This window comes from Prionailurus viverrinus, chromosome A1 (assembly GCF_022837055.1).
Source record: "Prionailurus viverrinus isolate Anna chromosome A1, UM_Priviv_1.0, whole genome shotgun sequence".
Lineage (NCBI taxonomy): Eukaryota > Metazoa > Chordata > Mammalia > Carnivora > Felidae > Prionailurus > Prionailurus viverrinus.
In genome coordinates this window covers 231,900,891-231,915,117 of record NC_062561.1, presented here as the reverse complement: position 1 = coordinate 231,915,117, position 14,227 = coordinate 231,900,891, and the positions used below count along the sequence as shown (strand labels likewise).

The following is a 14,227-nucleotide window of genomic DNA, read 5'->3' as shown; positions in this document are numbered from 1 at the left end:
GGAGAGAGAGGATCCCAAGCAGGCCCCACAGTGTCAGCACAGAATCTAGAGCAGGGCTCAGTCCCATGAACTGCAAGATCATGAAATGAGCCGAAACCAAGAGGTGCACACTTCATGGACTGAGCCACTCAGGCGCCCCAGAATTCTGAACATTTACAATGAAGGCAGCAGGACACTGCTTAGATACTGGAGAGACTAGGACCGGGAATTTCCTGCAGTGCAGAGAAAGAAAACCCGCTGGAATTGAGGAAGGGAGAGAGAGGTGCACAGCTGGGAGACGTTTTGAAAGAAAAGCTCACGGGGACTTAGTGACGAAGAGGGCAGGAGTGAAGCCGAGACAAAATGACTCCACCGTGTAGCTGACTGCGAGCACTGCAGTGGGGGCCCGGGAGGTTCGCACAGAGCAGAGTAAGTCTTTCCAGAAAAGCCAGCAGACAGTAATGCACTGGCGTAATCACGCACGTACCTTCTGAATCTGTAAGTTCTAAGGTGACTTACTGGGAGTTGCTAATTCTGGTCTGCTCTACTTGAGCACCTGTCCCAGAATACAACACACACTCACAGGTGAGGGTGGGAAAGCCGAAACTCCCAACGATGTGGCATTCCCAAGCAGAGAAATTAGTGGGTGTGTTTTACGGAAGGATGGGCTTAATTTTTAAATTACAGAGCAGAAGGAGATGGTGAGGATTTATGTAGTTAGAAAGGGACTCTGAGCTTGATTTCAGTACTGGCTCAAATATAACCTGGCAATTTCCAAGATCAAAGTTTGATTGCACGTGGGTGAGACTTGAGGACAGAGACGGAGCTACCAAAGTCATCAATAGTGGAAGTTGAAGCCACAAGAATGACAGTTTCTAGGAGCGCCTGGGTGGCCCAGTCGGTTAGGCATCTGACTCTTGATTTCAGCTCAGGTCGTGATCTCATCGTTCCTGAGATCGAGCCCCATGGTGGGCCCTGTGCTGACAGCATGTTGTCTACTTGGGATTCTCTCTCTCCCTCTCTCTCTGCCCCTTCTCTGCTCGCTCTTGCTCTCTCTCTCTCAAAATAAATAAATACACTTAGGGGGAAAAAAGATAAGGTTTCTAAAGGGTGATTATCAATTTAACTCCAAAGGGTCATTTTTACCATTAAAAACAAAGTGTTACTAACAAGAATGCACTAAAATAAACCATTAGAATTAGGCAATGCCTCAGACAGGCACTCCATGAATGTTCTGTTGAGGCTGTTAATTCCGCATTATCAAAGGAATAATAAACACGCAAACTGAGACAGACCGTTTCAGGACTGGACACCTGACTTTGGCAGCTTTGTTTAGATTTACGTTTGTCAGGAAGTTTAGAAACATTTACTCTTAGGCTAAATTGAGTCTGTCAAAATGATATAAAAACTTATCTTTACATAGACCATGAAGGATAACGCCACCAAGATTCACATACATCTATAACTGACAGAATATGCATTCATTTCTACCCTCTCATTCTCCAGTCTTTCTGGGAGGTTAAGACAGATTTGAAGGTTAAGTGTTATTGTGCTTTAAATGAGCGTAAACTCTCAGAGCCACATCAACTGAAGAGAAAGAGAACATATTTCTTTATAAAAAAAATATTGACCAAGAATAGAGGAAATAGTTGGTGGAAATTATATAGACATATACAAATGGGCTGTTATAAATCACAAAATCAATGAGAAGTTGTCAATTATTTGTAAGATTATCAAATTGATTTTAATAAGCTCATAGCATTTTGGTCATATCTAACTGCAAGTTAACTTTATAGAGTACAAATATTGACTTTTATTTAAATCGAACTACTAATCAGTTTCATTTAGAGTGGCCATTTCCTCTTTGTGAATTCTGGAAAACTTGTCAGCTTAAGCTTACTTGGAATACAGGTGGTTCGTGGTGTTAAACTAGTTATTTTCTTCTAATCTTCACTAGTAACTCTCAAAGCTCAACTGTAGGCATTTCACTGAGGAATTTCCCTGAAAATGGTAGTTAAGCCCATCCACTATTCCTAGAATTAACCAAAGAAAAAAGCTCGAGAAGGTTGTTATGCAAGGAAGCTCCGAGTGATGTGGAATTATTCCGAGGACAGGTGTGTTTCTACACTTGATTTTTAAGTCTGTCTGCAGAATGTCAAGTTTGTCTGGGCAGCTGCTTTCAGTGTGCAATGCTTTAGGTGAAAATTACAGCTCTAGCGGTCCCAGGATTAGAAAAGTACTCATTTAGTTTTTAAACTGATTTAGATTCAACCAATGCTATTGTCCTAATCAGTGGGCTTTTTCAAGTTTTCCTATTGTATATGGATAAATAGAAGGTCGGTGATGTACTCACACTTATGCAACAACTCAGTTTCTTTACAGCTGTAACCAATAGAGGGGAATTAACAAAATGACATTTACCACAAAATGAACTTCAAATGTATAACTTTAGTTTAAAATGTATCGCTCAAGAATTTTATTATGCATGGGATTTTACATGATGTTATCATCACAGAACAGTATTTTTTATAGCTCATTACAATTCCCAACTATTTCCTTGTAAAGTTTTATCTTCAGATTATTTACCATTTAAAAAACTTAATGTAGCGCACAGAGGAAAAGCATTATATATACTTCTTCATAAATTAATTGCCTAAAGATAATAGATCCATAGTTCTTATTATCAAGAATTATGAAAAGAAATAGAAAATTAATAGAAACCAGTTTAGCAGGAAACAAAATTTAAAAGCTAAATGCTGAAAACTAATTTATTTATGGAGTATACTAACTTAAAGAACCAGTGTGTGATTTGCCACAAATCACAGACTTTTCCCTTAGAGATCTGCAGGGCTTGGCTGTGCATTCCGTTCAGGTCCCTAATCCAACATCTTCTCCCAACGGAGGTCTTCCTGGCCCTTTGATCATTCTTTCAAAACTGGAGCAGTTCTCATAACACTTTCATGCTTCTAAAAAATCACTGAGGACTGCAAAGAGCTTTTATTTGTATGGGTGATAGAGAATGCTATTCACTGTATTAAAACCGAAAGATCTTTGAAACGGATGACAGTGATGCCATCGCGCACCATGTAGCCTCTGGAAAACCCCTGTGACGTGGCTCCGGTGAGACGCCTTCACCCTCACTGGGCGAGAATGCGCATGCAAAAGCAAGTAACATCGTAGGATTTTTGTGAAAACTCATGCCTTTGCAGCCTCCCTGAAAGGGTCTCGGGACCCTCCACGATGCCCAAGTACACTTTGAGAACCCTATTCTACTCCACGTCTTATTTTTTTTTATTTTTATTTTTTTGCTTGTAGCCATTATCTACTTGACCTTATAGTATTCAGATTACTTGATTTCAGCCTTTGCTGACTAGCATGTAAATGCCACCAGGGCAGAGACTCTCTGTGCTTCCTTTAATAAGTATTTAATACATATGTTAAAAAAAATGAATGACTGTAACACCACCTGTGCCCATACTGATGCAATAAAAACCCAGCGTATTATGCTTTGATTGTTATCAGTTGCTGTTGCAGTGGCTTATTGTTTGACCAGGGGCAGTTTGAGTGTTTTAAGTTCTGGGGGAATCCCACAAGATGTCTCCACAAGGTATTACCAGAACGCCCCTCCTTTCACTGTCTCCTGAGAAAGAGTTTGCTTGTTCTGACTTTCTCACCGGGGCATTCATTCGCCTCTGTAACTTTTCTTATACTCATGCCTGTTCTGATACTTTCCTTCCTTTCACCAGCTTTTGTTTGATACTCATATTTATGTTTTGGACACCCGTGTTTTGGACACTTTGACAATTCCAAAACCCAATTTTATTTTTATTAAAAATCCCCATTGGGCTTTAAACTCTGTGCTTGATCTCAGGACACCCTACTCACACGGGTGAGAATGATGTTTTTAACGAGAAATTTGCATCATGTCCTCCCTTGCTTTGGAAATGGAGAAGGAAGCGTTGGTACTTCATGCCTTTGTTTATCCCTTCGATTCCCATGTTTGCCTCTTTGGAAAAGGTAGAACATCACCCTTGAATATCCATGTGATAGAAGGAAATCAGAGAAAAAGAAATTGTTGCAAACCTGAAGCATCTGGAAGGGAAATTAACTACAGCTTCTAGGTGGATATTACTATGTCCTGTGTGTCACCTGGGTGTTTTCCCTTGACTTTTGCTCGTACTTACCATTTCTGCCACTGTTAACTTCCTACTGGCCCCATGACACCAAAGGCAGTAAGGGAAATGGATGTGAGTGAATTTTGAAAGGAAACAAATAGATGCATATAGTATTTAAAGATAATTTTAGACTTGGAACCATGACAAACTTCTGGAAAGAAGACTGTCATTTGCATTTCAAAAACCAAAGGCATAAGATGAAGTGATTTTACAGGAAATGAACAACCCAAGGAGCAACTCAACTAACTTGAATAAATGCATTTCCAGGAAAAGACTTGGGATCTCCAGATTCCGGGTGATAGTTCTCAACCACTGGTGGAGCAGTGGGAGCAGGAGGACTTTTAAATCCAGGTTTTCTGACTCCAAGGGTGGGATGGGCTGCCTTGTACCCCTTCTCAGAGGCTCTTCATTGGGTCTGCCTAAGGACTGGTTTCCACCATAAAAGAAAAGGAAACGAACCAGTTCTCTTTCCCTGAGCGTGACATCAATATTGTGAGCCGTGGTGTATACATTTATTTTTTGATTATTTTAGTTACTATAAAAACCTTTACTCCTAAAAGTGTTCTGCATCCTTTGGTGCCATGCTTACTAGGAATTATGAAAAGATTCACTTTATAAGGATGTCCCTCACCTTTATTGTTATTACTGCATAAGACTCGATGGCGTTATATTTTACAGTATCTTACTAACTTGATCCCTCAACAATTCTCTTGCTGCATAACAATTAAGAATAATCACAGTAATTAAATAAAAATGACAGACTGTAAATCAACACTAAATAACATATCCACCTCTGTCCAAGTATATATGATTATTCAATTTGGATTCTGTCTGCTCAGAATGGTAGGTTACATGATTGATTCTTGATTTTTTTGAATATGTTCTGATTTGAAATCTCAGAATAACCGCCCTTTCTTTGCCATAACACTCAGAATATAATAAGCTCCTAAGTTTTTCATCCTCCCGAATGCTGGGGTTCTCTAGAATGTGGTGGAATTTAAATTTGTCAATATGCTCCAGATAAAAATAATTACTGTTTCAAAATACAGTATTTAAACAAATTAACATTGTCTATAAACATGTAAGTCATTTTCTCCAAAGTTGTCCATTCTATTTCTGATTTTGACTGGCAAATAGTTTTATTAATTTTTGGATAAGACCTAATCACACTTCTCTCTGAGTTTATATCTCCAAAGATACACGGATTAAATAAGGTATTTAGTCCACAGCAGTTTGGATCAAGCTGTACATTATGTGAGAAGCTAAGGTTCTATCGCTGAGGTTCTATAACTTTTTCTTTTCCCCCAGTAAACAATAGCAATTCTCCTAATGACTCTGTGACACATATTTGTTAGATTTGCACTAACTATATGAAATGTGTCAAAAAGTCACCGGATCTCAATGTGTTGTTTATAAAACAAGAACATGAACACGGTATGTTGTTCTACTACTTGATGGGATGTTGTGCAGATTGCTTCTTCACTCCCGTAGTCATTCTCTGCCCTTTTTGCCATGTAGAGTCTCACGAGGGCCCCTTGCTCTTTGGTTTGTGATCAGATTTGGCCAATAGTAGGCATGGGGACATCAGAAAGCAGGAGGAGAGAAGTTAGGGTGTTTATCCTTCTGCTCCTGCCACACCTCTTGACGGCTGGTCCTGTTCCCTAGACTTTTCCTTCATGTCCACCGTGGGAAGGGCTGCCCTCTGTTGCTGCTACCTGAGCACCTCAACAGACACCTTTTATTCCCTCGATCTTGCCCACTCCTTTGCAAATAGTCCCTTAATGAACTTCTCTTCGGTTAAACTCTTGAGTAGAATCTATTTCCCAGCTGGACCCTGATACAAATACAAGAGCAACAGAGAGACTTTTATTTTATGGCCTTCTAAACACTTAAAATTAGCCATAATTGATCCCTGAAATGATAGTTACCTACGCAATATTTTAAAATTAGTCTCCTGGGATGCCTGGGTGGCTCCGTTGGATAAGTGTCCCACTGCAGCTCAGGTCATGATCTCACAGTGCACGTGCCCGAGCCCCGCATCGGGCTCTGTGCTGACAGCTCAGAGCCTGGAGCCTGCTTCAGATTCTGTGTGTGTGTCTCTCTCTGCCCCTCCCCTGCTCTCTCTCTCTCTCTCTCTCTCTCTCTCTCTCTCAAAAATAAATAAATCATTAAAAAAATTAAAATTAATTTCCCCAATTTTACTTAATTAGTTCTGTCTCAAAGTTACTCTGAAAATATTAAGAACAAATGTATCTGAAGAATTACAATAGGGGCACCTGGGTGGTTCAGTCGGATAAGTGTCCGACTTCAGCTCAGATGATCTCACGTTGTTGAGTTCGAGCCCTGTGTCCAGCTCTGGGCTGACAGCTTGGAGCTCAGAAGCTGGAGCCTGCTTCAGATTCTGTGTGTGTGTCTCTCTCTCTGTTCCTCCCCGGCTGTCTCTCTTTCTCTCTCATAAATAAAGAAACATTAAAAAAAAAAAAGAGTAACAATACTCTTCATTGTGGTTTTTGATCCTTTGGCATAAAAGTTTTGGATGGTGATTTTATCACCTGGGTTATTTGAGTTGTTTTTGTTTTTGTTTTTGGTTTATTTTGCCTTGTTACTTTTCTATCTCAAACAACAAAGCAGGGGCTTGCAGGAAAAACAAACAACTAAAATCCTAGGAGTCTTCAAAATAACCCAGTACATAGTAACAGGACATAACTAATCTTTCCAAAAGACAAAAATCCAGCAGTTACCAAATACATTCCAAAAAACCCTACTGGAGTATTTAACTTTCCTGGAACAAAGATACATCTTTTGTAGATAAAATTTTTGAACACATATTACAGGAAATGAAAAGTGAACACTAAAAATTCATTCCATTTCTCTCATGTGTAGAGAGTGTTTCAATTAGGAAAACTCAGGATTATCAGTTGATTAAAATTTTTTTTAACTTCCTATATTTACTCCTTTTATCACTTTATTTATCTCTTCTACTATTTTATATTATATTACTTTATCTCTGCATTACTTTTATTATTCCCATCTTTCTAATTTCTTTGGTTTATTTAGCTCTTTTTAAGGTTTCCCCAAAATGAGTACTACATTCTTTGATCTGATCTTTGTTAAAAATTTTTTTTTATTATTTTATTTCTGAGACAGAGAGAGACAGAGCGTGAGTTGGGGAGGGGCAGAGAGAGAGGGAGACACAGAATCGGAAGCAGGCTCCAGGCTCCGAGCTGTCAGCACAGAGCCCGACGCGGGGCTCGAACTCACAAACCGCTAGATCATGGCCTGAGCCGCAGTCGGTTGCTCAACCGACTGAGCCACCCAGGCGCCCCTAAAGTTAAGATTTACTGAGTACAGTTTCTCCCCCTTACCCCTGTATTTTCATTATAAAATATCACTATTCTATTTGTTTCTGTTTATTTATTTTTTAAGTTTATTTTTGAGAAGGATAGAGAAAGGGAGGGACAGAGAGGGAGAGAGAGAATCCCAGGCAGGCTCTGCTCCATCAGCATGGTACCTGATGCAGGGCTCGAACCCATGAGCTGTGAGATTATGTCCTGAGCCAAAAAGCAAGAGTTGGACACTAAATCGACTGAGCCACCCAGGCGCCCTATTTTACTTGCTTTTTAAATAGTATGTAACTTTCTTTTTATTTCTATTTTTATTTGTAGATTCAAATGCATTTTATTAATTTTACCGTGGATATATTTTATCATTTTATTTACTTTTAATTTTACTAGATCATTACCAAAGAAGGTGGCCTTTCTGTACTTTTTTCTAAGATGACTTTTTTTTTTTTTTTTGAGAGAGAGAGAGAGAGAGAGAGAGACAGAGAGAGAGAGAGAGGAAGCATGACTGGGGTGGGGTGGGGGAGCAAAGAGGGGAGAGATTGAGAATCCCAAGCAGGCTCCATGCTTTCAGTGCAGAGCCCAATGTGGGGCTCGATCTCATGAACCATGAGATCATGACCCGAGATGAAATCAAGAATCAGATGCTTAACTGACTGATCTACCCGGGCACCCCTCTGTACTTTTTAATTTTTAAGATTGTCTTTACTGCCCTATAGCTGATCAAGTCTTCTAAGTTTTCCTGGACATATATAACAAATGTATACTATCATTCAATGGATCTAACTTTTTAGATATAGTTATTACATTGGTTTGTCGATTATGTATTCCAATTTTACGTGTCTTTCTCTTCCTGAATTCTGTCTGATTCTGCGCATTGAAATGTTCACAACGGTATTTTTCATCAATTTCTCTGTTCATTCTTAATAATTTTTATTTTAATATTCAGGTATTATTCTGTTTGGTACATCACGTTCACTAGATGTTAGTATGAGTTTATCACATCCTTGTAAGCAAAAACATTTTCACTCGATAATTCCTCTTTGACCTGGCCTAATGTTCCTGCATTAAATTCCAGTTCATCTCACAAATTCTTCCCAATCCTAGTTTATATTGATTATAATTGCTGTTACTACTCTGTTCCTTGAACTTCAACATTTGTTTCATTAATATAAATATGTCCCTTATCAACATCACATAACTATCTTATCCTTATTACAAACTTTTTATTCTTTTCAAAGAATTCAGTGTGCTCACCTGTAGGGCTAGACCAATACACTTGATTCATCCCTCCTGTTTCAACTTGTTTGCCTCGTATTTTACTTCTCTTCCTTCTTTTTTTCTGTACCTTCTGTGTCTTGAAGGTTATTCCCTCTCCTAAGCTCATAAGAGAATGTTTCTCTATTATCATATGAAAAATATGATATCAAATATCAACTCTCTCCCAAGAGATGCTATTTTATCTCTATTTTCCTTACTCTAACAAAGGGAGTACATGTGCCTCAAATATTAATTAAATATAAGTCAGACTACAACTACCCCTATAAGAGAAATGCATTTATTGACTGAGAGATAAGTAATGAGGCTACATTCTAAAATATAAAATACAGATAACAAGGATACTATAAATCATGCATCTTATTTGAGAAGTTTTATTGAGGGGATTCAAATGGGTTTGAATAAATCTGGATATTCATGATGATGTTATCCTAAGAGTAGTGGTATTATAAAAATTGTAGAGAAAGTGAACTAATGTGTAAATTTAATGGTTTCAAGATAAGTATGCTATCTTATTCTTATATCTTCCTTTTAAATAGCAAACCTTGATGGGTATTCAAGGAGATTTTATTTTTTTTAATTAAGAAATGAAATGCTCCACTGATTTCTGATATAGAAATTACCAGTGTGATATATGTTTTAATGATTTCATTTTTAGCTTTTTGTGGGATTTTATTAAACTAAGTCAAGAGAATTTTATGATTTATTAAAGTGAAGCTCATTTCAATTCACAGCACTTTTATTCCTAAGCCTCAACCACTATGGTTGAAAATATATATAATTAGGAGGAGATGAAGAAATTTTAAAATATTCTGTCGAGGTTAATATGCAAATTCAAGGTGGCTACATATAGAAATACAAGGGGCTACTGCAGAGTACTATAGCATAATACTAAGTAGTTAGTACTGAATATATTTCATTGATTCTTTCTGTTTTGTTGCATAGCTGTTGTACTGTTTATGATCTCTACCAACAATGATCTGTGTATGTAAAGCATTCACAGTAAATTTCAAAGCAGACACTGTACTGGTTAAACAAATATATGGTGAGTTCATTCAATGTGATAGTCTAGCTAGGTGCCAAAAAGGATATCAGAAAATTGGTGAGAATCCCCACTCTGTCAGTAATTTGTGAGAAATCTAGATTCAATTGCTGATTTAAGAGAGACTATAATCTAACGTGAGTTGGGATGGGTAATGTGGGAAGGAATTAGATGACAGTGGAGTGAAATGGATAAAACATGTACAAACACAGGTTGAAGTCCTCTTAGATATAGCTTTTTATGTTAATTATATTATAATAAAGTATACTCTTATATTTTAAAATTGTCTTCAAGCATCATTGTCATTTGACTTACTTTCACTTGTGGAATAATCCTGTGGGTCAAGTATTCCTGATTCCTGCAAGGATCTAATACAGGAGTCCACCAGCTCAAGACCTGTTGTAAGTTCATCTTCGATGTCTTTTTGACCATCTGAAACACAACATTTTAAAGTGATGAACAAACACATGATGCTCTTATTATTAAAGCTTCAGGTTACTATTTAATAATGGAAAGTATCCTAACCAAAGACATTATCTCATGAGGTTCTCATTAGATTTCGCATTGTAATCCTTGGTCAACCAGTATCAAAAGCCAAGGCCAGCCAATTCCAGGTATCCATGAAAAACCCAAAGGTTTCTAGGGAATTGAGAGAACTCAGCTCTCAGGGAATCACGAGCTATCACAGGAACATTTAATTTTAGTGTCATGGTGTTCTCATACTCATTTTTATCAGTCTTTTGTCTAAAGTTCACAAGAATATTAATCAGTAGACATACACGCAGAAATGGATGTAAGTTTCATCAAGAAGCTGTACTTTACCTTGTGATTGCCAGTGAAACTGCTCTTCTGCTGAACTGTAAAAAAGAGAATACACAGATATAATGCACTGGTTAGAAACCAAGGACCCTAGACTAGAAGACACAAAGATGCATTGGAGTAGCCATGGTGGCTCCACGGTGTGTCCTTTAGATTTTTACTGAGAAAAAAGATCCCATTTTGATACAATCTTAACTGTAATCCATTTGATGTAGATCTCTTTTGATTCACAGGCACTAGCGTGTTATAAATGGACACTGTTCAGTAATTTTCAGAGAACAGCTCCTTTTTTTTTTTTTTTACAAAGCCCAACCTATTATACTCCTCTCTTGCAACAGCTTTTACATAGATGCAGTCCTACCCAATTTTAGTTATTTTAAAATACGAGTCTGACTAGTTTCATATAGACTTTGTGAGATTGTCTAAGAAAGAAATAACCTCCTTTTGCATTATAAAGAAGGCTCGATAAATTTATTCCTTCTTCTAGACATATCACATGAGCAGTTCCTTTCAGCTGATTATTAGTTCAAATTAAGTCATTTACAAATTATAACACTTTACCACCAACTGAATATACAGTCCCGATTTCTCGCTTTACAAATACATCTTATAAGACGACCTAGGGAGAAAGGGTTGTTCATATACACGATGTGCCAAAGACAATGTGCAGAGTTCATCTATGAAGGCGACATAGGTTAATTTTGAATGATTTATTAAATATATAAATAAATTTAAAATGTCTACATGTGCATAACTCTTTCATTACACATGCAAATACTTTCTACATGCCCCTTTTTATATGTCAATGATTGGTAAGAAATCTAGATGCCAATTACAGACAGGTATCATTTTGAGAATGCTTTTCTACACTTATTTCACTAAATCTTTTGCTCTGATCCAGCAGCTTCTATGAATAGCTCATCAGTTGCACAACAGCAAGTGGGTTTTAGACCTTTAATCTGTACCTTAGAGGGGGCTTCTGGATATATTTACAGAGGGAAAAGGAAAGGGAATTCTGGTATGAATCAGTGTTCAGAAAAGCTGTGATCGGTATACATGAACACAAGAATAGTATCTTAAGGGACATGTGACTGTTTCCTGGGCATCTTGCTCCCTGACCAATCCATTTTATCAAACTGGAAAACAGCTGCACAATGGTGAAAACCATACACACAACTGATACATGAAATGATAACTTTACAAATTCAGTCCAATGCAACTTTTTCTTATTTCAAAAAGGTATGTGCCATATAGTGGTAATATGTTATCTATAAAGTTCCATACTTAAAACAGAAAAGTAATCCTAAGGTCAATATTTTAAAAGTTGCATGCACTGGTTCAGTTAGTAGCATTTTATTTTATTGTTTTAATAAATTTAAGTGTATGTATGTATTTATTTTTTTGAGAGACAGAGAGAGAGAAGGGGAGGGGCAGAGAGAGAGAGAGAGACAGACAGAATCTCAAGCAGGCTCTGCACTGACAGCATGGAGCCTGATGTGGGCTTGAACTCACGAACCGTGAGATCATGACCTGAGCCAAAACCAAGAGTGAGAGGCTTAACCAACTGAGGTATCCAGGTGCCCCAGTAAGTGAGATTTTAAATAGGAATAAAAAAAATGCTTTCATAGTTGTAGTAAGTTGAATGGTGCCCCTCACCCCCAGGAGATATGTCCACATTAAATCTCTAGAAACTGTATATGACTACTAATGGAAAAAGCGCTTTTGAAAAAATATTTTTTAATGCTTATTTATTTTTAAGAGAGAGAGACACACACACACACACAGAATGTGAGTGGGGGAGGGGCAGAGAGAGAGAGGGAGACACAGAATCTGAAGCAGGCTCCAGGCTCTGACTTGTCAGCACAGAGCCCGACGCCGGGCTCGAACCTACGAATCGTGAGATCATGACCTGAGCCGAAGTTGGACCCTTAACCAACTGAGCCACCCAGGTGCCCGGGAAAAAGTGTTTTAGTAGATGTTTGAATTAAGGAAAAGGTCTTCAGATGAGATCATCCCAAATCCCATGATAACTGTCTTTACAAGAGACACACAGAAGACAAGGTTATATGAAAAAGGATGAAGAGACTGGAATTAGGCATCTACAAGCCAAGGCTGGATGCCATCAGAGCCTAGAAGAAATAAGGAAGGATCCTCCTCCCGAGCCTTTATAGAGACCACAGCCCTGCTGACACCTTGATTTTGAACTTAGAGCCTCCAAAGAGTTTGAGAGAATACATTTCTTTTGTTTTAAGCCACTCAGCTGTGGTCACTTGTTATGGGGGCCCCAGGAAACTGATAACAATATTTTTCTGGTACGATAAAGATGGTCTCATGTTAACCCTCTAGGGTTTACTACTATCTCTATGCTGCTATGTTTCTTTTGTCAGTATCACCCTTTACTAAGTGCTTACTGTATACCTTGGCTCCTCTGATTCCTGTCAACCTCAATGGTCGTTTTGGGAGGTGGCGAAAACAGGCTTATTTGGCGTTAGATAACTTGACCACACGGATCATAAGGAACTCAACAAGGATTTAAATTAATCCGCCAAACTCCAAAGCTCATATTTCTAACTCACAATAAAACGTTGTGGAGGGAAACACACACTCAAGTGGCTTCCCATCCACCAGAAACAGTACGAATAAGTCAACAGAAGTCATTGCATTCACCACTCCTCTCCTCGCACGCTCAGCGAAGAACGCACTTCACGCACCCTTGCACGTAGATGGAGCCACGTGAGAGGAAGGGACAAGTGCCACTTCCTGCCCCAAGCACGGAAGGGCAGCCACGAGATTTCCATGCTCTCTCTCTCTCTTTCTCTCTCCTAATCCCCCACTGAGATGGGTCCCTGAGTAGGAGGGAGGAAGATTTCTGCCAACCCAGAGAAGACACAGCACGAGTGAGAAATAAACCACTGTTGTGTGAAAACGCTGGAGTCGGAGGGGGGTTTGTTTCTGTTGCATAAATGTCACACTGAGTAATAGAGAAATGTGGCAGTGTTTGAGTTTGCAAGGTGTTTCTTGCTTCTCTATCTTACATTTCCGCCGTGGAGCGCTGGGAGAAAATGTCTTGGGTCACTCTACCACAAATAAGGTGGTGTGACAGCTTTTACTCATCCTGTGAGATGTATCTGCTCATGCACAATGACGGGTGATTTTATGTGTCAGACCACACATCAGAGTTTCCTATAATATTTACTTTTTGTTCATCTCTTTCAAAAGTGTTTCAATTTGATGATGATGCAACAGAAACAAGATGAGACATTTTTTCCCCCTTACATTTGAAAGAATGCCGTTCGCAGTGAATATGAAACTATTCCTCTCAAAGCAGAGGAAGCTTCCTTTTCGCCAGATAAAGAGCACCAATCATTTAAAATCCTGATTCCTTTAGCACAGTTAAAATGCATTAAAAGTATGACTGATCACAGAAAATGGAAGTCCCAAGAGAGACCTGGTTTGGATTTTATTTCCATTAAGTGCTCACTTGACTCTCTGTTAGGGGATTCTATGCAATTGTATATCTTATATACTTGATTTCTTCTCCTAAAAGCTGCTTTTAGGTGGATGCTTTTTTAAAAAAGCAAACAAACTATTTA

The 14,227-nt window shown here is 38.4% G+C and overlaps 1 protein-coding gene across 1 annotated transcript in view; it reads right to left on the bottom strand.

Moving 5' to 3' along the window:
* Window positions 1–14,227, bottom strand: part of CTNND2 (catenin delta 2) — a 941,962-nt gene that overhangs the window by 418,600 nt on the left and 509,135 nt on the right. The window contains exons 4-5 of the mRNA XM_047878029.1: window positions 10,638–10,672; window positions 10,131–10,247 (exon numbers count right to left, since the gene is read on the bottom strand). Coding sequence (XP_047733985.1) covers window positions 10,131–10,247; window positions 10,638–10,672 — 152 coding nt within the window. The remainder of the gene's footprint in view (window positions 1–10,130; window positions 10,248–10,637; window positions 10,673–14,227) is intronic.